The sequence below is a fragment of the Pezoporus occidentalis genome, unplaced genomic scaffold, assembly GCF_034315485.1.
Source record: "Pezoporus occidentalis ecotype Australia unplaced genomic scaffold, CSIRO_AGI_Poc_V1 ctg229, whole genome shotgun sequence".
Classification (NCBI taxonomy): Eukaryota; Metazoa; Chordata; class Aves; order Psittaciformes; family Psittacidae; genus Pezoporus; species Pezoporus occidentalis.
In genome coordinates, this window is record NW_026914169.1 from 881,347 (window position 1) to 907,445 (window position 26,099).

The 26,099-nt window shown below is 42.4% G+C and overlaps 1 protein-coding gene and 1 non-coding gene across 15 annotated transcripts in view; both read right to left on the minus strand.

Moving 5' to 3' along the window:
* CNOT1 (CCR4-NOT transcription complex subunit 1) overlaps positions 1-26,099 on the minus strand; it is a 56,592-nt gene that overhangs the window by 22,545 nt on the left and 7,948 nt on the right. For 6 of the 14 annotated variants that reach the window (XM_062621159.1, XM_062621158.1, XM_062621155.1 and 3 more), the window contains 16 exons: positions 24,922-25,090; positions 23,098-23,224; positions 22,696-22,806; positions 21,378-21,548; positions 16,515-16,642; positions 15,831-16,071; positions 14,258-14,377; positions 12,874-12,996; positions 12,493-12,644; positions 8,003-8,153; positions 6,500-6,701; positions 5,939-6,085; positions 4,128-4,252; positions 3,010-3,296; positions 1,641-1,719; positions 1-231 (listed from right to left, as the gene is read on the minus strand). In XM_062621159.1, coding sequence (XP_062477143.1) covers positions 1-231; positions 1,641-1,719; positions 3,010-3,296; positions 4,128-4,252; positions 5,939-6,085; positions 6,500-6,701; positions 8,003-8,153; positions 12,493-12,644; positions 12,874-12,996; positions 14,258-14,377; positions 15,831-16,071; positions 16,515-16,642; positions 21,378-21,548; positions 22,696-22,806; positions 23,098-23,224; positions 24,922-25,090 — 2,564 coding nt within the window. The remainder of the gene's footprint in view (positions 232-1,640; positions 1,720-3,009; positions 3,297-4,127; positions 4,253-5,938; positions 6,086-6,499; positions 6,702-8,002; positions 8,154-12,492; positions 12,645-12,873; positions 12,997-14,257; positions 14,378-15,830; positions 16,072-16,514; positions 16,643-21,377; positions 21,549-22,695; positions 22,807-23,097; positions 23,225-24,921; positions 25,091-26,099) is intronic. The other 8 variants (XM_062621162.1, XM_062621153.1, XM_062621156.1 and 5 more) reach the window with 5 other exon arrangements.
* LOC134165006 (small nucleolar RNA SNORA50) lies at positions 7,566-7,689 on the minus strand. Its single transcript, XR_009965324.1, has one exon. It is a non-coding gene; the product is annotated as a small nucleolar RNA SNORA50 (small nucleolar RNA).

Sequence of the window (26,099 nt, forward strand, 5' to 3'; positions counted from 1 at the left end):
TGGCACGTCTTTCTTGAAGCTCACTCCAGTTGGTCGGGTGATTGTAATGGTTTTTGCAACAGTGGTGGTGGTTGAGGTGGTAACTACAGTGCTGACTTGGCCAGCAAGAGGAGCTTTTGCTGGAACTTGGGCCTGGGCCTGAGCCTGGGCAAGTGCAATACTTCCAGGGGTGGTGATTGAACCCTGCATCTTCACAGGAGGATCTCTGGATTGCTGTCCGTACTCTATGTACTGAAAAAGAAATAAAGCACATACAAAATTTCACATGCAACTACAGAACACCAAGCTCAGTTTTAGCATGAGTAATATAAAGGTTTGCCAACAATCTTTAAAATACTTGATATTAATGCCATTAACAGAATTTGCAAACTACGAGTTTAGTCTTATAAAGCAGATCTTGTCACTATTAACATACTTTCTCACTGGAGAGGAGCCTCAAGCTCTACTCTGACCTCAACAGACTGACATCAAACATCAAGAGACTTGACATCCTTAAAATTCTACAAAGCAGTACTCAAAAAACCCTACCTCTGCAGGCATGGGATAGCAGAGCAAAAGAAGGTAAGAGCCTAGGAGAAATGTTTTGAGTATCAAGAAACTGGCACAGGTTGCCCAGAGAAGCTGTGGCTTCCCCATCCCTGGCAGTGTTCAGGGCCAGGTTGGACAGTGCTTGGAGCAACCTGGTCTAGTGGAAGGTGTTCCTGCCCAGTAGAGGGCTGGAACTGGATGAGATATAAGGTCCCTTCCAACCCAAACCATTCTGTGATTTCATACAGCTATGCAGCAAAGTAGATAAAAAGTCTTCCCCAAGGATTTCTACAGACAGAGAGACATGGTAAAGTGCAAAGTTCACAATTAGTAAGCAAACCATAGTTCTGAAATGGCCATCTTCCAAATTTCACATCTTCCACAGTAGAAAATCAGTTTCTTCCTCATTGTAATACATGTAACCAGAAACTGGTAACATCAAACAGTTTCACTAACAGGTTTCAGCCCATATTGGACTGTGCAGCTCTGGGGCGATGGCTTCTCTACCTTCATGTTAGAGCTGACCTTTTTCCTTATATCACGCTCTCAAGCTCTGCCACTGGGATTAGCTTTTCTGTATTTCTATCAATGAAAGCATCTTTGAGTCAGATACTGTGACCAACATTGCTATGGACTACAGGGTATTCCAATTACACTGATCAGATCTTCAGGAATGAAATTTTTCTTACTTTTCCTCATCTTTATGTGGATTATTTCAGCAGATCTGAGTATGAAACTAAAAACGCAGCTAAATGCCCTCTATTTTAGAGGAAAATTCAAAATACTTAAGGGACTCAAATATGAATTCACTGAAGCACCTGAAAACCTCTGCGAAGAGGTATGTGCACTGGCTGATCATGCAGTTATAGTCAGGCTGTTATTTCTAAATAAGCAACCCAAACATGTTTATGGAAACAAAAGAGGTATCATATAACCACCTTCACCTGCCCAACCTGTCCCACAGCAAAACCTTTAAAGAAAAGGTATTTAATTCTGTGGATGTACACTGCCTAAAATTGTGACAAGTGAGATTATGTTTCCAAAGGAAAACAGGAATTTGCTCAAAAGAATTTAAAATCATAGAAAGCCAGTGTGCTGACAAAAACACTCACCTCCTGTAAGTGATGCGGGAACTGTATAAAGTGACTAATAGAAGCCAAGTGCTGACAATACTGGGGATAGTCCTTCAACCTGTCAAACAAAGCATCCATCAGTCAGAAGCACAAACCCTGGTCAGAAACAATATTACAGAGACATACAAATGTAACACTGGTGTCTCATTCCCATGCTGCATCACAGAATTACTTCTGGACTCCTCGCAGCAGCTGTGCTATAAACAAAGCATCTTCTGCAAAGTACTTTTTGTTGCAAAACCTATTTGAAATGAATTCATTTAACAACAAAACACAAGGTTTATTCACAGAAATTCATCATATATATCTATGCTTCTGACTCAGCACAATTGCATTTATATTCAGTTTTTGCAGTAAGATTGTTGGATAAGTCATTTGTAGTCTGGCTCAGTGTGTTTTAAGCAGCAATCCAGAGTACCCCTAACACCTGAGACAGAAGCTTCACCTATGCACACCAATTATTATAGTTCCACTTGCGAATGCTAGCTGCTAGTACTACTCACTGAGAGTTAAATCTTTATGTCGTGCTTAAAATGGTTCTTCAGAAAAGAATATGGCTATGTCTCAAGTATGACAGCCTGAAGAGTCTACTCATTCTGCTCACCTAACTCCACAATACAATATCCATCCACAAATGCTGCAAGCAACAGCTTTTATTACAGATGAAATACTCCAGGGCAGATGAACAGGAGAACAGGGCTAGAAAATAACATGCTCCTTGCTTATTAGTCCACACACTTCTTCTCATAACTAATTCCAGGAAGCTTTCTAATTCTTCTTCCAGAATGGAGATTTTTCCTCATGGGTATACAGCCCGGCCTACTACAGCTGCCTGCCTTGAGAGATTCCTCTCTTTACAATCCAGTAAAAGCTTTGAGAAAGCTCTAATTTTTGAGATACTTTTTGGCATACTTGACATTTCTATGTTAAACCAAAGTCCTAGAGCTAGTTCCTAGCCAGCTTTCAGTAATGAACAGTGAAAACAGCACTTCATTAGAATGTACCTGTAAAGAGAAATTACGTTCACCCTGCTTCTAACAAGCTGACTTCATCTAACTCAACACTTCCCTGAATTAGTTTTGTCAACAAGCTCACTATATAGTTTCAACATCTCACTTTACCCTACATTTATAAAAGTACCACACTGAAAATTTTGATTTTAAAAGTTACCCTTTAGTACATTAGCACATTTTGTTTCAGTACAGCATATCTTTAAAGTAATGCTGAAGTTGAGATGTGTAAATTTCTAGCACATATAAGCACTCTTGTACTGCATAATTAGAGCAGGTTCAAGGTGTAACAGTACATGTAATGCCTTGTTAAAATATTAATCAAACCCCACACTTACCTATTTTTAAATCTATCTAGTGCAGCAATACCAAAATAGTACATTTTGGACGCAAAAGGCTTTCGTAAGGCTTCAAGAACATAGCGCAGGGCCAGGCCCAATGCCATATAAGTAACCAGTCCTTTCTCTATGATACCACCAAAGAGGCAGGCTGTTATGTGCAGCTCTTTATCTGGGTACTGGGGAAAGAAGCGGTATTCCTCAAACAAGTTCCTCAGCATACAGTTAAACACTTCTCGTTCTCGTTTAATGTTGGAGTCCTTAAACCTCTGCAGCATTTCCAAGACCTGCAAATAAATGGGAAATTGTTACCAACAGATCTGCTTTATTTCAGCTCTTCTGCATCTTTGGGTTTCAAGACTGATTGTGGCTGTTAAAGTAAACTGCAAGTCCACATACTCGACTGCAAAACAGCTGCTTCAAAAACACTCATGTTAGCCTGTAGAAACTACACTGCTACAATAAGCCTCCTCTCCAGGCTTCAGTTACCTCTCATTTCTTTTCAGTAACTGTCTTCACATAAAACTTTTATATGGCTACCTACTCCATTGCTTCAAAATTAGCAAAATGAAAATTAATGTTCAGTGCTTCCATAATTCACAGCCAAATATATTCAAATAATGTTGAAGTACTTCGAAGAGTGAGTACATGAGACTGATGATTACTCTCACTGAGACTAACCAAAATAATTGTCAAAGCTCTGAAGGCAGAACTTCAGGTACCTTTGTATATTTGGATGTTGTAGTCATTTTTCGATACTTTAAAAACAAATATATTCAAGATAAATGTAACTTGTAGAGATTGCTTAAAGGCACACTTTACAGTTATTTTGAACACACAAGCTTCCACTCCAGGTAGAATTCTTCGTCCTCAGCATCATTTCAGGACTGTTAATTGGACACCTAAAAGTCAAAGCTGAATACAGCAACCAAGTGCAAGTTTACCGTAAAATCATCCTATCTTAGAAATATACAACTTCAACCAAGCAAAAAAGCAATGATGCAAGCATCTACCACAAGCCCTTTATTATTTTCCACTAATACAAGAAGGAACAATTACAATGAAGTTTATAGCAAGTCGCTGGACAAGTAATGCAAATGCTACTGAAGGGAGCTCACCTCATCTACAGACATGGTTGGATGTGGTGGATGGTTGTAAATACGCTGGAAGTAGCTGTTTGCCTCATCATCTATTTCTTTGCTAAAGTGCTGATTAGCCTCTGGCCACACCTGAGATAAGTCAGCTGTTAAAAAAGGGAACAGGTATCATGCTCAGAACAACTTGAGGTAGCCAGCATGATTTTATGTAGTCCTATTCAACTCTTTGACCAATCTACACAGAACCTGCTGGTTTTCTTGAAAAGCAGGATATTTAACCTTTCCAGTAGTCAGCAACTGTTATTTAAAAATATATATACAATATATAGTATTTATGCAAAAGAACTGTATCCTAAGACAGGACTAACCTCCTACTGATGCATGCCTAGAATCCACTGCATCCCAAACTAACCTCAGCTGATGCCTTAACCAGATGAATGCAAACAGACTAAAGCATGCTACACAACACTAGCAAGCAGACAAACTCCCACACAAACTTTCAGGACAGTCAGTGAGTGAGCTTTGAGCAAGTGTCCTGGGTTCAGCAGTAGCAGTCATTTTTCTCCTTCTTAGTAGCTGGTGCAGTGCTGTGGTTTTTGACTTTCAGCCTGGGAACAGCGCTGATAACACCAATGTTTTCAGTTGCTGCTCAGTAATGTTTACTCTGACCAAGGAGTTCCTCAGTCTCATGCTCTGTCAGGGAGGAGGGGAAGCCAGGAAGGAGAAAGAGGACACCAGACCCAAACTAGCCAAAGGGGTATTGCATACCATAGCACATCATGCCCAGTATATAAACTGGGGGGAGTTACCCGGAAGGGCTAGATTACTGCTCGGGCTGGGTATTGGTCAGCAGCTGGTGAGCGCTTGCATTCTCTTCCCCTGTTATTTCCCTCATCATTATTACTATTGGTGGCAGCAGTAGTGGTTTTGTGTTATACCTTAGTTACTGGACTGCTCTTATCTCAACCCATGGGAGTTACATTCTTTTGATTCTCCTCCCCATCCCTCCAGGAGCAGGGTGAGGAAGAAGGACGGGGTGGAGAGTGAGCAAGCAGCTGCATGGTTCTGAATTACCAGCTGGGCTTAAACCACGACAGCAAGTTTGCACTGGATGTTCAAGCCCCAAAATATAAACCAATGGTCAATACAGCTGCCTCCATCTGTACAGATCAGTAACTTTGCTTTCATGGAGGAGCTATTGAAGGAAACACACAGTATGAGGAGTGTGGAAGGTTTAGCATATGGCTATGCCTCCTAAAGGCAACAGCTGATTGCTCGAACATTTAGTTGTGAGCATACTTTAGAGGCATAAATGAATAAAGAATAATGGCTCAGTATTAGGACCAAATTATTCCTTCCAAAAACCATCTCCCCACCAACTTTTGTTAGTTTTATTTGCATCCCATTTTGCAGTCTGATTCACTGCTTCATCTGTCAAGTTCTCTGCTGCAAGAGCACCTTATCCCAGTAGCTTTGTTTAACCTTGTTACAAACCCAAAATAACCCTCTTACCAGATGCATACAGTTCTCTGCAAAAAGGAGAAAACTTTTGTTCAAAACACAGCACAACAAAATATGACACAAACACTGTTCATGCAAATCCACCATGTTACGTTTTTATGCTAATAGCTTTTTAACTCTCACCCCAGCCACTTGGCAAGGTTTCAATACAGAGTTTAGAAGCACCTTTTCCACACTAATGGCATAATACAAGAGCCACTTCACAGCTTCTAACATTTACTGCCTACAGAGCCAAGCCTCCCCTGAAGAAAATGCAGGTTAACTCCATAACACAGTCACACTTCACAGCCACAGACAACACTACCACTTACAAGGTTTCATCTTACTCTGCTGGAATGTAGGCTGGTTCAGTCCAGATGTGCTCAGCTTCCTTTGCACGAAGGGGTCATTGTTCACCGCAGGAATGCCCAGGGCTCCAGTTCCTATGCCAGTCAGGCTACCCGTAGTAAGACCACCTACTGAAACAGAAACCCATAGTAAGACCTCCTACTAAAAAGCAAACGGCTTGTAATCTCAGTTGTACCCTCTACAATACACTCATCACTCCAGGCACTTGCTGTTTCCAACTCCAAGCTCTAGAACTTCGTAACTGTCTAATATTAAGCAGTTTTCTCTCATGCAATTCTTCATATCTGTCTTAATATAAAATAAAGCTACCAAAATCTGCCAAAATTTACCCCTCTTGATTCTCAAACTTTTTACCTACTGCAGTTCAACATTCCAAAGTTTAAGAAGCAACCTAGGAGCAAGGACTGTGTAATTCCATCCCACATGACACAGAGCTGTCAGCCCAGTAATTTCCAACCACAGCAGTAATAGTGCCTTAGTTCCAATATGTCACAAATACAAACCACTCCACTGGATAGCAGTACCTGGAAGCTGTGAAGACAGTCCTCCAATGCCACTGAAGCCCGTTGTCTGGTTTTGGGTAGAAAGGGGGGGGAACGCTTTTGCTGGTGACTGTGGAGTACTGAATGCAGAGCCCAAGTTTGGAGGGAAGCCTTGCATGCTCTGAGTGTGAGGAGCAGCTGAACCACCTAAGCTAAGAGATGCCATTCCTGCAAGTGAGTCGATCTGAAGAAAGGAAGATTATACACAGACATACATGAACCCAAATCAAGCTGATTTTTGGCAGGTTTTGTATAGAGACAGCAATGTATCAAGACATTCCTGAGAAGAGCTCTTTTGCATGTTTACTGCATGATTCTCAAGTCATCCAGATCACCCCCAAAAAATTTGTCTACAGAATACCGTTTCATTTTTAATTCTACAATCCCACAAACTCCTATTCTATCAGAGGTTTTACAGAAAGGCCAATTGTTCCATAGTCTCCACCTAAGTTTAACAACAGTAAACGCTTGTTAAGTAGCAGCATGTTTGTACTAGTTTATGCTCTGCAGTTTACAACCTCAGACATCACCCCAAGACTTAAAGGCTATTTCATATCAAGCTTATAGAGTATTTTTGACTGTCTGAAGGATGCCCAGTTTTCACAGGTAAAAATACCTGAATTCAGTCTTCACATTAATACCTGAGTGATAAGCAGGAGGGAGGAACAATACCAGCTAACAAAGCAGTAACTTAAGAGATCCTGACTAGCAACAGCAGAAAACAGTTTCCTACCCAAAAGACAGCACGACTACAAATAACATCTGCTGCTCCATTTATTCACTGCAGTTATTTGCAGCAAGTTGCCAAGATACCTGGTAGATCTGATGAGGAACTTCAATAAAGCAACAATTTACAAGGAAACTGCTCTCTCTATTTAGTTTAAATGATGCTTCAGACATTCTTAAATGCTGAACTGCCACTACTGCATGTGAAAATACTTGTCACTGTTTTAAAATCTGACAATGAACATAATAGCTAGAAGCAAAAGCTGTCTGTAATGTGTTGCTCTCAGAGGAGGAAGGGATGATGAGTGGCAGGGAGTAGCTTAAATGTACTTTGTTTTTAAAAGAGCAGTTGAGAGCTGAAGAGCCCCAGTTACAAGTCCTTATGCTCTAGCACTGTTGCTTGGCCAGTGAAGCTACAAGACACATGAGGCTCAAAGGCAGTGCTTAATTTTCACAAGTCTTAGTACATTTTAGCACTTCAAAAGAAACACTTATTTTAAATAAACCAAATCTCTATCCCTCCTCAGTGCTACCATCCTGCTATACTTCAGTTATCTTACAGGCATCCATGAAGATAGCTCTGACATACAACCCTCATGCATTATTCTGCAGTTACAAGCAAGTTATCTAGACATGCAAGCATAAAACTAAGGGATCCAGATCATGTTTTACTTAGTCCTGCTGAAAAGTGTTCAAACAGTGGAGTGGAACTAGTGGTAAAACACCAGCTTCTAAAAACACATCACATTATTCATCTACCTGTACAGGAGAGATGGCATCCAAGCTGCTAGCGCTGGGCGGGCGTCCTTTGGGCATGACTCCAGGTGGTGGCTGCCTGGCTTTATTCATGACATTGCTGCAGTTAGCTACCATGGTGAGGATTGTCTCCGACAGCTCCTGAGAAACACTCCTACAACATGGAAGTAGGGTAGCGAGCCATGCAACAGTTCTCAAACTAGAGCCCCTGATTTATTTGGTTTTCTTACAGAAATTTGGGTCACACTTCACCAATAGAAGCTTCAAAGCAACCCCCAGCAGAAGCTATATTTTGTTACTCGCAAAATTTGTGCTACATGTCCCAAGAGAAACAGCTGTATTTAAATAGATAATTCTAAACTGTATTTCTAAAAATTAATCTCCAACAGAATATTCCTTTGTTTCCACTAATGCAAATACTGCTTTACAGTTACCCCAGCAAATAATGACTTGCAGAAAGCTTGGATATATACCTACATGGCTCCAGCAGTCCTTGGAAGAGCAGACTATCTACAACACTTTGACTGCTGTTGTTCACATTATGGGCTCTATACAGCTCAGCCTCATGAATTCAACCACACAATAATGATGCGGTGATCACTTGCTCAAATCTGCTCCTCAAGGCTCCTTCCTGTCCTGACATCATAGTTTGTGATTATTCCCATTCTGAACCCACATTACACACAAGATCTCTCCAAAAGGAGATACAACATGACTAAAGCTTAGTTTACACACTCAGAAGACAAAAAATGAGAGGTGAATACCATCACCCGCTCCACTGAAATTCATCTGTCTGAACTGAAACATGCTTTCTGCATTAACATGAAACCAAAACAAAAAGGAAATAAATCAACCTAATCAAGGAAATTGTACTCAAAAGCCAACAGAGTTCAAACTTCCAAATTAAGACACTACACAATCAAGAGCAGTCAGTACTTCTTTCCAAGGTATTCCATGTCTGGCTGCCAGGTTCCTAAAGCAGAAGGAAAGCCAGCTCTGCTGCGGACATACCTAACCACAAGCACACTAACACAAAACTGACGTTTTCCTTTTGGAAAACACAGCCAACTGTTTATGGCTTTCCAATGCACTCTTGTTACCTTCTCTGAAGATTCCTCATTTTAACTCAATTTACACAAGCTTTTACTGCACAGCTCCTGGGGTGAGGGGAAAGGGAAAGAAAGAGGAACCATCCTGACAATTAAGGCAGAAAAACAAAGTGCAGATCAACCTTCAGCTTTGGTAAGTATCCCATTACAGGCTAACACACAGCTATCAGCTTCCAGTTATTTTTCAACACTATTAGCTCACCCAAGACATGGGAATCTGGTGAGCAGGTTTCCATATAAGGCAACGAACATTTTATCAACTGTTCCGTAAGCTGTTTCTTTACATGCTTTAACACCCTCTCACCAAGGCAAGTAATTTTAAAAGCAAGGAGCTTGTGGGATTTATCAAACAGCAATCAGAAACCTAACTTCAAATGAAAAAACTCAAAGGGAGTTGCTTTGAGAAAGTGCACCCAGACCTGAAGACAGGGCTTTCAGCATGGCATGTGGTAGGCTCAGTAACTACAGAATGTATTTGCCTACATTCCAATGCCACAGTCTCAGAAATCTCAACATTCAAATGTATGTATGACCAACTAACAGGCTTTTTTTCTGAACAGGGCTTTTTTCTGATGTAGGAGGCATTCCAAGACTGTACAGGGAACAGGACTGGGGACTCAAGAGCTGGGTTCTCACATGGTTACCACCATCTTTTGGCTCTCCCCCCTTTTTTTTATAGGGGATAGATAAAAAACAGCCCACAATGAAGACTAAACCAGGCTTACATTCATAGAGTTTGAGACGGTGACTAGTTAGGCCATTAGTGCTTTGGAGTAAACCACTAATACCATAACCTTCAATTTCTAGATGGCAGGACAACTTCTTTGTTATATCAAAGGACACACTGAATCAAGATGCAAACATCACAGTAGTTTTAGATAGTACAAAACTGCAGTTTTCACAAAAGGCCCCACCAAAACCCTTCATGCAAGGCAGATTATATCAAGTAGTACATAGGTAGGCATGATTTGGTAAGTAGATCTTAAAGAAAATGATCGTACTTTCAAGTTTTATGTAAAAATGTATTCAGGTGTCCAGTCTAATCAATGCAATTCCTAGAAGAGAACCAGAGGAAAACTGTAAGAGAACTTTTGAAACACAAGTAAGGAGGAGAGCCAGCAAACAGCTCTAGAGGAGCAAAACTGACACTTTAAGGGAAACTCCAGCTTGCTGGAATAACAAGGGTTTTTTTTAAGCCATTTTTACAAAGATTTTTCATTCTCTTGGGCACAGGCAGCCAAAAGCCTCTTCTCTTCCTGAGGGAGGGACAGAGAAGGAAAGACTGTCCCCCCACCCACTGACACACTGGGGCTGTGCTAGACATGACAACATGGAAGAGACACGGCTGCGCTCTCAACTCACTGCAGCTCCTTCGGGAGAGGACTTCTCATAGGCAATTTGCGACCAAGTCACAAGCTTGCTCAGCCTGTGGCGCCCACAAGCACCCCAACTTCATTATAAAAGCAGTCAGTAATAGAAGGAACACTTATTGCCTTTTGAAGCCTCTCTGCTATATGATGCCACAACTGCAGTGCTCACCAGTGGTAAACAAGTGGCACCAAAACCAAAAGAGTCTCAGAACATGCAAGGTCCTGATGGCTAAAAAAAGCATCTCCCTGGACATAAACCAGGACAAGAAAAACTACAGCCTAATTAAGGAGGTGGCTCCTAAACCCCCAGATTTAGGAGATGCCAGACTTCAGCTGGTGAAGTGGAACTACCCTCCCAGATATATATAATATTTACCATGATCTTAATCTTCTAGTCTTCACAATGCCTACTTCCATTCATGACTGAAACCTGAGCTAATTAAAGCAACTGCTTCATGAAAGAAATCCTAGCATTTTCTTTTAAAAGCTCAAAGAGATTAACAAACGGAAAATGACTGCAAGTAGGTCACAGTCTTGCATAAAAGGGAATACAAGTAGCTATAAAAAGAAACCAAAAGCTGAGAGAATTGTGCCAGTAGAGAACTAGTAGCTCTTGGAATTAACTGAATAAATAAAACTTGGTAACATATTAAGATTCAGAACACAGTGATGTCAGATGCAAGTAAAGACTACAATTAACTATTAAACCTCTAAAATCTGGATGTGGTAGGATGTAAAATAAATGTAATTTCTGAACTGTAGTTGCAGAAGATGTACTTTGAGTTGAAAAGTAACAGCCATCTTCTTGGTCCAAGAGGCATGCCATCGTATTTCAGGAGTGATATTCAAATAGCATCCACTGTGTTTCAGGAGTGATATTCAAATAGCATTTTGAAGTTTAACTGCACAGGTCACAGAAGAAATCAGGAGACTCCTTTATTTTATAATTTTAGAGCTACCTCAAATTCCCTTCTAGACCAAATACTCTTCATGACAAATCCATGCTGATACTCATTTCCTGGCACCTACATCAGAGCCATGAATCATCCTGGATACCTTTAAAAATGTTCCTTAAAACTTTCAAGACAACACTGGCTAAACCAAAGGACACAACAGAAGCCTGAGACACACACTGAGACACCTCAGCCTATTTCAGTGTCAAAATTTAACACCGGAACTAGCACCATCTCCAGCTTTCAATCCCCTCTGGCTCACATGTCACACTATGCTACACCTCTGAAATACCGCTGCAGTTAAACACCAGCTTGATCTTACAGCAGCAAGAAATGACACCACAAATATTTTACAACACTGTCATTTTAAAAAACAGTAAAAACTGGTTTGCCCAATTTCAGTTTCCATCAGCCTTTCTGCAGTTTGCCCCTCCCTCTAGCAAATACAATGCCCGCCCCCCTTTTATTCTTGACACTAGCTTAACAACCTGATTTGAGAAAGATCTTGGATGTTTTTCACTCTTTTAACTACTTCCAGACTGTCTAAAATGAAGACAACAGAAGCTACATGACTAGTTTCAGTCTCAGTTACATTACTTACAAACCACCTTGTACCACTTTGCTCCAATACATAATGACTGCATTAGCCCTTTCTGCTAGGGTAGCAACCACAGAGACATTTGCTTAACATACTCACAATATCCTTTCCCCAGTCACTGTTTTCCAACATGCCATCCCATTCCATACTTATGGCCTGTATTCCTTCTTGTCCAAATTACATCCCTGTATCTAGTCATTAACAACCCAGGATCTGACTAAGCAGTCATCTCCCATTACCAAAATCAGGTAACCTAATTATAAAGACAGGAGCACTCAAACTCTTGTGACTTACCCTACAACAGAAGTTTCAGTGCAAAATTAAGCATATTTCTGGATCTATGACTGCAAGCTTATTTACTCTCATGAGCCCCATTCTCTATGTGAAATTCCAAACCAGCTGTGAGCACAAGCCAGCAAACAAGCTGCGAACAGATTACACATTCTGCATAAGCTATCCTTACCCAGCACAAGCTTGAAGACATGCCAACATAGTCGCCAAGGTTTCTGGAGGAAGTTGAGCACTTTTGGGTTGGTCTTTTTCTGGAGCAAGGCCACCCAGGATAGATGGACATCTCCTCTTTAAAAAAGTCATACAGGCCTGGATGAAAGGCTCCTGAGGAAAAAAATGTTCTGTTAAATCTCCCAGACAGCATCTAAGCCATGATTTCAAACTTGGCAACTGCACTGTGGAAGGAACTGCACTAAGCTATTATTCAGTGAAAACACTGAACTATCAGACCATGGAGACTTTCCACAACTTTAAAGCTACTTATAAAACTGTTAAAGTGACTTAAGTTTCTCACTTATAGAGTGCAGAAATAAGAAGAAAAATCCTGTTTTACCCCATGCTCCCGAATTTTATCTGTGAGCCATTTATCAAGTTTGAGGTATTCCCGTCGAGAGGCAAGTGCAGCAAGATCAATAACAAAGGCAAATGGAGTACCATTTAGCAGCATTGACAAGGCCTAAAGGAAAAAAAATAAAAAAAAATCAGAAGACTACAAGTGAAGGCACAAGGACAGACACCCCTTCTGCTTTTCCTTTCTAATCCTCATATAGTTTTTAGTAAAGCAGTCTTGCTATCACACAGAATGCCAGCCTGGCTTGGATTGGAAGGGAACTCAGACCATCCAGTTCCCATCCAAGGCAGGGACACCTTCCACTAGACCAGGTTGCTCCAAGCCCCGTCCAACCTGGCCTTGAACACTGCCAGGGATGGGGCAGCCACAGCTTCTCTGGGCAACCTGTGCCAGAGTCCCACCACTTTCACAGGAAAGAATTTTCTTCATGCTGTTATGCTTTGTCAACAAAAAGACTGGTATTACACCTTCACCTATAGCTTGCTAAGGAGAGAAATCAGCAAAAAGCTCTCATCTGCCATCATGATCCTATCCCTTCTTTGAAGCCATGTTGTATTGACTGTTTTAAATTCCTTTTTATTAATATCCACCAGCAAGTGGAGCTACCAAGTTGACACTGCCACTAAATTAATCAGAAGAGCCTATCACTTCCCTGCAATCAGAGCTCAACCCCTTCAGAGCTCTTTGAATGTATCTCCTCAAAAGTGTTCATCTCTGAAACAGAAACTGCTACAACAAAACTGACTTCCAGCAGCAGCTGGTGCTTTTGCACTTTGAGACATCCAATTATTTTGTATTTAACTTTACGAAGCAGTAAAGACTTCAAAGAAGCTAGTCACAACTTCCAGTCTCTTTTGAGAGTGTGTAAGCAAATAAACCATTGCAGTATTCTTAAGAAATCCCCATACATTAAGCTTAGCAGTGCCACCTTCACACAATTACCTCATGGATATTTTCTGTATTCCAATTTCAACAGTATTCAAGGTTAAAGCAGTCAAAGCTCTTCCTGGATTTACAGTACATTCACATAGCAATCAGGTCTATTATACTGCTTCCCAAATAACTTGTCAGCTAAGCCACAGTAACCAACTCTACTGCAAGCACCAAGTAAAATGTCTTTAGTTCACAAGAAGGCTAGAAAGCATCTGCAGTCAGACACCACAATTCAGCTGAAGAGCACTTGAAGCCACATGAACATAGGTTGTTGGTTTTCTTTTTTAAACCAAGATGAGGTACAGCAGTAACAACTCAATTCAGACAAACTAAGTACTAAATTAGTCACAACTAAGCTTAGCTTTTGTTAAAGCTGGGCAAGTCTGCACAAGACCCTGGACAAATAAATAACAGTACTCTCTGGGAAGCTCACCTTCAAGTCTTGTGCCACATCAAGAATACGTGAGAGTTTTGCTTGGTCATACTGCTCTCCTCTCATGTACCACTCTGCCATTGCATGCATGATCAGCTGACGAATTGAAGGAGACTGGCCCTAAGGAGAATTACATTAGAATTGTACTTCATGCCTCCAGAAAAAAATATCAGCTATGTGAACATTAAGTAGAATATCTTACTTCTAAAGCCTTACTTGCAAACATTATTTGCTCTTTAGCTTCAGAACTTCTCTTCTGAGTTGAGCTGTTTTTGTGCAATAGCAAACTATACTGGAGCAACTAAAGGATGTAGGATAACTACAAATGGCATGTACATCCTCATCTCTCTCCTCCTTTTGCAGAGAAACTGCTTTAGGAATACACAGATCATTTACACAATGTTATGTCTGGTGACACCCTGAAGTGTGAATAACAATGTCACACCTTAACATGGAAAACAGTATCTAGCTGTTTATAGGGGCAATTTCAAACTACAGCACAAATAAAAGAGTTTGATGGCAGCAAGGGTTTTGCTTAAAGTTCCCTCATATGGGGAAGTGAGACATCCTCAAGTTGTGGAATGGCACCATGTCATATGCCAGCCATCACTGTGTAGGGTAGGAAGCCTACCCTGTGGGAAAAGGCCATATTCTGCCATTTCAAGACCTTATGCAAAAAGCACAACACTTCTTCCCCTCATTCTGCAATTTAAATAGTTTTATCATGAAAAATACAAACTGTTAATAGCACTTCACCTAGCAAACAGCCATATTTGCTTATCACTAATGCTATTTGAACAGAGCAAGATGTTTGCAACTGCAGATTCCCTCCCACCCTAAAAGCTTCCTCTACCTTAAAGTTTCTTTTTATGGCTCCTATATGCTTAACTACCAGGGGCCACAATGATGAAGGCCATACCAAACTCCTACTTGTTTCCTGATTAAACGCATGGATTTGAATATATAGTTACCTTGTCTCTACATGGAAGCTCTCCTTGGAAAAGCTCAACAGCAAATCCTAAATTTTCAGAAAATATCCTAGACTCTTAAAAGTATAAATAGCTTCTTTATACCTAGAATAACCTCCATCTTTTTAGCAAGTACAGTGGAGATAATTTTAGTTTAAACATCTTCACCTCTTGCTGCTTTGAGTTTCTAAACTTTAAATGTGTGAGGCTGAGAGCTGGGGGTGGGGAAGAGTGTTGCTGTTGTGAGATTTTTAGTGTTTTTGTTTTAGAAAAATAAAAGAAAAAAAAAACCTGTGGTCAACTTTGGTTTAAACTGAATGGTTAAAACAGTCAAACTTTAAAATTTACATTTCCAGAAATATTTTCTTAGTGAACATTATTTGTTTGTTCTGAATATATTTCCCCAAAGGAAATTATATCACAACAGTTTGCTTCAAAACAAGCAGGAGACAATTCATTACTTTGCATAAACCACTAATAATTTACTTCTTGGGATTTAAATTACCCAGTCCATTAACCAATACATGCATTGTTATTCTAACAACCCATTTAACAAACTTTCAGTTATCTGAACAAGCTACAGACACTCCAGTGAAAATACTCACCTGTCCATGCCATGCATAGTGCAAAATGATGGCAGAATTGGGATGGTTGCCAAGGAAAATTGGCATGAGTGTGGAGATGAGTTCGTGGCGCAAGGTATGCCAGGATGTGTTGATCTGCAATAAGGCCAACACCAACATATCTGGGCAATGCTTGATTGGAAAACTGAAGAGCTGTTTAACCTGCTCATACTGTCCTACTTCTGCCAGTCGTAACAGAGATTCAATCAAATCCAGGCTCTTCCTAACAAAATACAAAAATAGAGAGACAGCCCCCCAAAAAGTTACAAAGCAGTCAGTATACAGGATCCAGTAAATATAAATTTATTATTTTAATCCCAGAACTTCTTTCATACAAGTCCAGCAAGTTCCCCTAATGTGATCCTGGGAAAGACAGATTTCAGTTCATACTGCCTCTATCCCCTTCTATCAGCTTCTGTCATCTTCCAAAATACATCAGGAGAAATTCTCCAAAGAACTGGAAGACTCCCATGACACTTTCAGATATGGAAGCATGAGAAGTTTGTATTATCCAAGAACTCTCACTGATCAAACACAGAACAAATACTAAAGGCTGATGCCTTGGAATGTACACAGCTACAAATAAACATAATTGTGTAACTACAGAGCTACATTTGACCAGACAAATAATCTAACTCAAGGTATGAAAGCAGCTGGGAGGCTTACCATGTAGCTATTTCCCTGTTGTCATCCTCTGGTGGTGCTTTAAGGATGTCTGTGGCAACAGTATGACAAGGGTAGTCAGCGAAACAGAAGATGTCAGGATTTATGAGGGAATGTTGAATGAAGGAGAGCTGGAATAAAAGACAACAAAAACAGCTTAGATATTTAAAGTTTCAGGTTCCTTCCACTTTATCATCTGACTTTATCATCTGACCGAAAAGACAACGAGAGCTGGAAGCGAGTTCCAGTTCGGCGTCGTGGGAAACCCTCCCCCCTTCCTGCCCTGCTTCCCCAGGTGTCCCTCCGTAATTGGTTCAAGGCCCTGGATCTTGAAGGAGAGGTAGGTGAGAATGTGGTGCAAGGCCAGCCTACAAGGCCACATAGGAAAAGGTGCTCGACTTCGTACCTCAAGACTGCCTCTGATAAGAAAGAAAGAAGGGTCATTGTAATAGGCGATTCCCTTCTGAGAGGAACAGAGGGCCCGATATGCAGAGTTGACCCTCATCATAGGGAAGTGTGTAGTCTGCCTGGAGCCCGGATCAGGGATATCACTAGGGCGCTCCCCAACCTGGTGCACCCGACAGACTACTACCCGCTGCTGGTCTTCCAGACAGGTGAGGGGGAAGCTGCTTCCCGCAGTCTGAGGGGGATGAAGAAAGACTACAGGGCCTTGGGGTGGATGCTGAAAGAGTCTGGGGCTCAAGTGATCTTCTCCTCACTCCTTCCATCTTCCACTGATGATGCGGGACAGAATGGGAAGATTCAGTCCAGACACGACTGGCTTCGAGACTGGTGCTACAGGCAGGGCTTTGGATTCCTTGATAACAGCTGGTTTTATAGGGCACCAGTCTGGACAATGACAAGTGGGAAAGGTTTATCTCACAGAGGCAAAAGGATGCTGGGGCACACATTAGCAGGGCTCATTTGGAGAGCTTTAAACTAGATTCGAAGGGGGATGGGGTTGTAGATGGGCTTGCCCCAGTGGGGCAGCACTCCAGAACTGATGAAGACTGGGAGGCCTCCTATAATCCTAGGGTGAAATCGGTGTGCTCAGCTCGCTCCCTGGAATGTCTGTACACCAACGCGCACAGCATGGGAAATAAGCAGGAGGAGTTGGAAACCTGTGTTAAGTCAGGAGACTGTGATCTGGTGGCAATTACAGAGACATGGTGGGACAGCTCACATGACTGGAATATAGTCATGGAGGGCTATGTCCTTTTCAGGAAAGACAGGCCAGCCAGGAGGGGTGGTGGGGTTGCTCTTTATGTGCGGGAGCAGCTACAATGCACCGAGCTCTGTCCAGGGACAGATGACGAGCGAGTTGAGAGTCTGTGGGTGAGAATTAAGGGGCAGGCTGGCAGGGGCGATACTGTTGTAGGTGTCTGTTACAGACCACCAGATCAGGGTGAGGAAGTTGATTAGGCCTTCTACAGGCAGCTGAGAGCAGCCTCACAGTCACAGGCTGTGGTCGTCATGGGGCATTTTAACTTCCCTGATGTTTGCTGGAAGGACCACTCAGCAACCCAGCCACAGTCCAGGAGGTTCCTCCAGTGTATGGATAACTTCCTCCTGCAAATGGTGAATGAGCCAACCAGGAGAGGAGCGCTGCTGGATCTCATCCTCACTAACAAGGAGGGTCTGGTGGAAGCAGTAAGGGTTGAGGGCTGCCTTGGTTGCAGCGACCACGAGATGGTGGAATTCAGGATCTTGTGTGGTAGGACCAGTAGAATAGCAAGTAGAATTGCAACCCTGGACTTTAGCAGGGCAAACTTTGGCCTTTTCAAGCAATTGCTAGGGGAAATCCCATGGGCAAGGCTGCTTGAAGGTAAAGGGGCCCAAGATAGTTGGTTGGCATTCAAGGACTGCTTTTTCCGAGCTCAAGATCAGAGCAACCTGACACGTAGGAAGTCAAAGAAGAGGGCCAGGAGACCTGCGTGGCTAAATAGGGAATTGCTGGGTATGCTCAAGTGGAAGAGAGCAGTTTAAAGGTCATGGAAGGAGGGGCTGGCCACTTGGGAGGAATATAAGGCTGCTGCTAGAGGATGTAGGAAGGCAGCTAGGATGACTAAGGCCTCCTTAGAATTAAACCTGGCGAGAGGGGTCAAGGACAGCAGAAAGAGCTTTTTCAAATACATGGCAGATAAAACTAACACCAGAGGCAATGTAGGCCCACTGATGAATGGGATGGGTGCCCTGGTGACAGAAGATACAGAGATGGCAGAGTTACTGAATGCCTTCTTTGTCTCTGTCTACTCTGCTGCAGGCAGTCCTGAAGAGCCCTGTACCCCTGAGACCTTAGATGAAGTCAGGTCAACAGAGCGGTTTGCCTTAGTCGATGAGGAATGGGTTAGAGACCAGTTGAGCAATCTGGACATCCATAAATCCATGGGTCCAGATGGGATGCACCCGTGGGTGCTGAGGGAACTGGCGGAAGTCATTGCTAGACCACTCTCCATCATCTTTACCAAGTCTTGGGAAACGCGAGAGGTGCCCGAGGACTGGAGGAAAGCAAATGTCACTCCAGTCTTCAAAAAGGGCAAGAAGGAGGACCCGGGTAACTATAGACCGGTCAGCCTCACCTCCATCCCTGGGAAAGTGATGGAACACCTTATCCTCGGTGCCATCTTAAGGCATATCAAGGATAAGAGGGTTATGAGGGGCAGTCAACATGGCTTCACCAAGGGGAAATCATGCTTGACCAATCCCTTAGCCTTTTATGAGGAAATAACACAGTGGATGGATGATGGCAGAGCGGTGGATGTGGACTACCTTGACTTCAGCAAAGCATTTGACACAGTCTCCCACAGCATCCTCACAGCTAAATTGAGGAAGTGTGGTCTGGATGATCAGGTAGTGAGGTGGACTATGAACTGGTTGAAGGAAAGAAGCCAGAGAGTTGCAGTCTATGGGGCAGAGCCTAGTTGGAGGCCTGTAACTAGTGGAGTGCCTCAAGGGCAGTACTGGGACCAGTATTATTTAACATATTCATCAACAATTTAGATAAGGGAATTGAGTACTATCAGCAAGTTTGCTGATGACACTAAGCTGGGAGGAGTGGCTGACACGCCAGCAGGCTGCGCTGCCATCCAGCGAGACCTGGACAGGCTGGAGAGTTGGGCAGGGAATAACTTGATGAAATATAACAAGGGAAAGTGTAGAGTCCTGCATCTGGGCAGGAACAACCCCAGGTTCCAGTATAGGTTGGGGAACGACCTGTTAGAGAGCAGTGTAGGGGAGAGGGACCTGGGGGTCCTAGTGGACGACAGGATGACCATGAGCCAACACTGTGCCCTTCTGGCCAAGAAGGCAAATGGCATCCTGGGGTGTATTAGAAGGGGGGTGGTTAATAGGTCGAGAGAGGTCCTCCTTCCCCTCTACTCTGCCCTGGTGAGACCCCATCTGGAATATTGTGTCCAGTTCTGGGCCCCTCAGTTCAAGAAGGACAGGGACCTGCTGGAGAGAGTCCAGCACAGGGCAACTAAGATGATTAAGGGAGTGGAGCATCTCCATTATGAGGAAAGGCTGAGGGAGCTGGGTCTCTATAGTTTAGAGAAGAGGAGACTGAGGGGTGACCTTATTAGTGTCTATAAATATATAAAGGGGGAGTGGCACGAGGATGGAGCCAGGCTCTACTCAGTGGCAAACAATGATAGGAGAAGGGGTAATGGATACAAACTGGAACACAAGAGGTTCCACTTAAACTTGAGAAGAAACTTCTTCTCAGTGAGGGTGACAGAACACTGGAACAGGCTGCCCAGGGAGGTTGTGGAGTCTCCTTCTCTGGAGACATTCAAAACTCACCTGGACACATTCCTGAGTAACATTATCTAGGTGTTCCTGCTCCGGCAGGGGGATTGGACTAGATGATCTTTTGAGGGCCCTTCCAATCTCTAGCATACTGTGATACTGTGATACTGTAATATCTGCCCTCCCCCTGCTCCCAGAGGGATGGGGCAGAGAATCAAGAGAATGCAACTCCCATGAGTTGAGATAAGAACAGTTTAGTAACTAAGGTATAACACAAATCACTACTGATACCAGCAATAATAATAATGATAAAGGAAATAACAAGGGAAAAGAATACAACACCTCACCACCCGACAACCGGTAACTCGCCCCCCCCAGCCCAACCAAGTGCCGGCTGATACCTAGTCCAACCCCACAGCCCTTCTGTGTAACTCCCAGTTACATCCTGGGCATGACGTGCTGTGGTATGGAATACCTCTTTGGCTAGTTTGGGTCAGGTGTCCTGTCTCTGCTTCCTCCTGGCTTCCCCTTCTCCCTGACAGAGCATGAGGCTCAAAGTCCTTGGCCAGACCAAACATTTGAACAGTAACTAAAAACATTGGTGCCATTAGCACTGTTCCCAGACCAAAAGTCAAAAACACAGCACTGCACCAGCTACCAAGAAGGAGAAAATGACTGCTACTGATGAACCCAGGACAAATGCAAATAGGGATGAGCCAAGTTTTACATCAGACTGAACCTCACACTTCTCCCAGGATTTCAGAAAGCAACAGATACAGATGTGCTGAAAGGACTTTCCTGCACAAAGCTTTTGTTTCGCTAGATAAAAACCTTGGAGCACAGCCATGCAGCAACAGTTCTACACTCAGCTGCATCACACACCAGATCTCTGCTAAAACCAAAGATGCTGTTGCAAATGTACAGCAAATGACCATCTCATCCTAAACAGTGCAGGCTGTTCAATCAACAGACTGTACTTCACTAACATACCTGAGGCGTTTGCTTTTAACAGGCCAAGTTGTCCAATGTGGCTTGTCTCAAAATTCACATTTGCCTTTTGATATATCCAGCAACTTGGCAGGTGTTGTACAGTTACAGCAGAAGTGTTGGCAAACCTACCTGGCCTTCTGCGTGCTTCCAAGGTCTGTATAGGGCATTAACTGGAAAAACTTCCATGCCCAGCCCCCTCTGGATGCCAAACACAACAATATGCAGGCCCTTGCTGTCACGAATCTGAAATCCTGGATGGTCCAATTCATAGGTTACTACTTTGAAGTCCAGGCTAGGATTCTGCAATCAGAAAAACAAGAGAGTAGTCAGACTTGAAACATTACAATTTTCACTACTGTCTTGTAAGAACCTGTCTTCATCAGTAATTTAACCAGCTTAACCTCTACCTCACTTCTAGTTGAAAGCAAGGGTTTTGGTTTTAAGAACAGGATTTAGATAGTTGTGAGAACTTGATGCATGTTTGAAAGTAGCCTGTGAGATTGCACTTCTCCAGCACCACAGGCACTAATGTCTATACTTCCAAACATGTGATTAACAAGCCATCAAAAAAAAAAAAAACCCAACCCAAAACACCAGAACACACAGCCACTTTCTCAGCATGCTAACTCATTTCTTGAGTAGGCTTCCATATGCCCTCCAATAAAAGGCAGAAGGGTCTGACCTGCTGGCAAGAACTTGCTTTTTCTTTTGGAGAATGTACACTGCAAGTTCTTACAAAACAACTATTTGATTTTCAGAAATAGCATGAAACCATAAGGATTAAGGAGCCTGGAGGGAACCATCGCTGCAGCGGACCACAGACCACTCAATTCAGAGACAGGTGAGCACCAAAGAAAACTTGCTGTATGTTCCAAGGTTTAGAAAAATAAAACAGGGACTCCTGCATCGATTAGATGTGACATACAAAAAAAAATATCACCCAATATAAAGTAAGCAAAGGAAACAGTACTCACATTTCACTGAGTTAATTACAAAAATTGCTGCAGGTAAGTGGTGGAAAAAGGTTCCTGTTTCTGAAGCATCTAGTGTTTTAGAATGAGTAGCTACAAAAATCTTTTGTTTCCATTAATGCCTACAGTGAGATGCTTTTTAAAACACACAGCCTGATGCACTAGCTTCCCACTGCCAGAAGTTATGTTCAAGCCCACAGACGCTTGGAAAATACACACTGGAGTATGTGGGAGCAGTGGAATAAAACTGAAGCTGCACCCAAGTTTGCCATTCATGCAGCTTTTCTTTACCACAGTTCCTCAAAACATTCTTTTCTTGAGGAAAAAACGACACCAGTCATTTATGTACAGCAACACAGTTATGAGATTCAAAGCCACTCAAGCTGCTCGGAGCTTAAAAAGCTTTATATTCACACCGAGACACGCCCTTCTTGCAGATATTCTGCATAAAAGACCAAGATGCTCATAAAACTTACCAGCTCCTTAAGAACATCAATTAAGACCTCTACATTCCAGGTATGGGCTTGTGCTCCATCACTTTTATCTTTCCCATCACTCCAAATCCCACTGCCAGGAGCCGAAATAGACTGCAAGTTAAATACACTCCATCAGATACTAGTTAAGAATAAAGCAGTCTCAAAAGCCCCTACATACAGAGCTCCCTGAACTATGGAGGCAAGAAGTTCATATCAGTAACACCACCAGCTGCACACACCTAAGAATCTTTCATTCAAGAATGTGTCACAGACCTTCATAGCAGAACAGTTAGAAGTGTTGAATAACGAAAGTAATTCTTGAATTACTAGAGGATTGCACTGTAACTCCTTATTGTCTGCTGATTAAAACATATCTAAGCCCCACTCCAGCAGGCCACTCACTTGTAATGGAATACCATCCGTCAACCCCGAGTGAGTTCGAGCCATCATTCCCAAAACCCTGGCAACCTGGGCAGCCGTAACTTCCCGAACACCAAACTGCATGATTATGTTGCGACATTCTTCCACACTAAGATGCAAAAAAAAAAAAACAACCAGCGAGATCTCAATTCAAAAGCAGGCTTCACTTCGGCACAACTTAACACAGACCAAAAACAAGGTTTGCACGTACAGCTGGGAGAAACTAATCAGACTAAAGTATAACCATTCACTCAACCTTAGTTGTGCTAGTCAAATGATATAACATAACAGAATTCCAGGAGGAGCAAGAACAAAAATGCAGCAGAAGCCCCATGGAATTATTTCCATGAAACACGCTGTACTGGGTGTTCAGTTCAAAGCTAGGTCTACTTAAGCAACAGCAAGAGCCATTTTCAAGGCAGAAGCACAAGTTAGGTTTAGCACTGATTGCTGTTAAAAGCACTTCCATGTATTGACCTGTGAGACAGAGCTTCAAAGAGTGAAGTTTTTGCTAGCTAAAAGTGAAACAGTTCCTCATCAGACCAACAAGATTTATACAGCATCAGTATATCTATAAACAATGTTTTATTAAGAGGCACGTTAACAAAGGAAATAATTTTGAACATCTTCCAACACATTTATATTTTGTTTTCTCTTCCTCGTTTGAACAGAACCTTATGTTTTTGAGATCTGATCACCTCTCTAAAGTAGTCACTAGACTTTCTTCTAAAATACAGAATCATTTACTTCTCTTATCTCATGTTTCTTAATGAATCTTCATTTAAAAACAAACACACATCAGGTTCATATTGAGTGCCAAGACCCCCATCAAAACCAGCCACAGGCCTGCAGGTTCCTACTATGACTACCAGTATTAGAGCACCATCCTAAATCCTTAAAAAACTATATTCATAAATCAAGCTGGGGTTTTGCAGATAGATATACAGCAGGAAATATATTTAATTTTAAATATCCAAATTACCTCTTCAATAAACAGCTCCTAAAAAGTCTAGCTTCTCCTATTCCAGATCACACATGTCCTGCTGAGGCCATCCCTGAAAACCCACATGGTTCTGTGTATGACAGCCCATTTCTCATGGCTCCAGCAAGTCCAGTTGACAGCTGCCCATCTAACATTTCAGATTGGAGGCACAGACCAAGCACATGGAATGCTACTGAAGATGTGGGTCATGCATGACTATGAACATACAAACCCAGGATGAATTTAAGGCAGCTGCATTTTTACCAGAATAAGCCTAAGCCAGCAAAGACTGATGCAGCTGTGACGATACTCTAGCAACTCACTATCATGACCTCAAACATACTGTATATCACACTGACAAAACCCCAGTACCAAGAGAAAGCTGCAGCTGGTCAACTCTATTGAAGCAAGACTATTACATTCAGTTCTTCTGTAACCTGTTTCATGTCGACAGGGAGCTAACAGCAGTTTGGCACAATAGCAAAATTCTTCCAAAGATCTAGTAGGATTTAGTTGGGATTTATTCTGCCTAGTCACTTTGGTTTTACTCAAAAGAATGATGGTCTAACTCTTAAAAAACCTTCAAGAGGAATCTTAATACCTTTATCTAGCCCTTCTCACCATGACAAAAGGCTACACAATTTCAACAGACATGCTACATACAGAAGAAAGCAAAATATAAAACTGGAATCAAAACAGTGACCTTATAATAATGAGGTTCTAGTTACTTTAGTACTATGAAGTGTTCTTCACCCTTCGCCAGAAGAAACACAGGAAAAAACACCATCACCCAAGATGCCTAAAAATGACATTTGCCTACAAACCTTGTACAAAAGCCATAGCCAACTTCTTGCATGAAATCTGCCAGAGAACTCTCCATCATGGTTTTGGCTATCCCTCCAGAATCAGGCAGGATCCTGTCCATTAGAATGTTCCGTTTTTCAGGGTATAGAAGTGGTGCAAGCACCACAGGACAACGCTCCTGAGGAAAATCTAAAGAGAAAAGTAACAAAAAGTGTCAACCCCCCCCCCCAAACACTGCTGCATGCAACTGACTCTTTGAAATGACTGCTGTGTTACAGTTTCCCTGCTGCTACAGAAATCAAGAGGGCACTCATTCATGCTGCATCCCTCCATCCCACCTCCCCCTTCCATACACGGACTTGGAAATACATAGAGTGGTTTGGGCTGAAAGGGACCATAAAGCTCATCCAGTTCCAACCCCCTGCCATGGGCAGGGACACCTTCCACTAGACCAGGCTGCTCCAAGCCCTGTCCAACCTGGCCTTGAACATTGCCAGGGATGGGGCAGCCACAGCTTCTCTAGGCTGCCTGTGCCAGGGCCTCAGCACCCTCACAAGGGAAGAACTTCCTCCCAAGATCTCATCTCAATCTCCCCTCTGTCAGGTTAAAGCCATTCCCCCTGTCCTGTCACTACATGCCCTTGTATTCTTAGGGAGTAAGAATGTAGAATAGACTGGGTTCCCACAGGGTCACTGCAGCTGCTCAAAAAGGCTAGTAGCCCTGCTGGCAGTAAATTTAGAACTGGATTATTACTAGCAGCAGTCATTCAAAAAAAGCACAGAGCAGGAAACAATACAACTGGAACAGCAAAAGCCTCTCTTCCAACTCAGGAAGTATTAGGAAACAAAGGACCTGCTTTTGAGTCTAAGAAGTATAGGAAATGTAAAGCAGGTATTTAGGCATGAAAAGAGAGAATGCTCCCTTCTTCCTCCCTGGGAAGCAAAGTCTAAGGGAGACACAGTAACAAGGGGATCAGATGTGAGAGTAGGATTTTGGTCCACAGTGGAAAGCAGCAAAGACACCTCATGGCTGAGCTTTTCTGAGACAGAATTATCCTTAGTTAAGGTGATGCATGTCTCCATTCTCTTTGGAGCCATTCAGAGACGAGTTCCCAATTTTCCAAAGCAACATGGGGGTTATTATAGAAGTTAATACACTAATCTTCACTGAAGTATGAACTAAGAAATTATAATTAAAT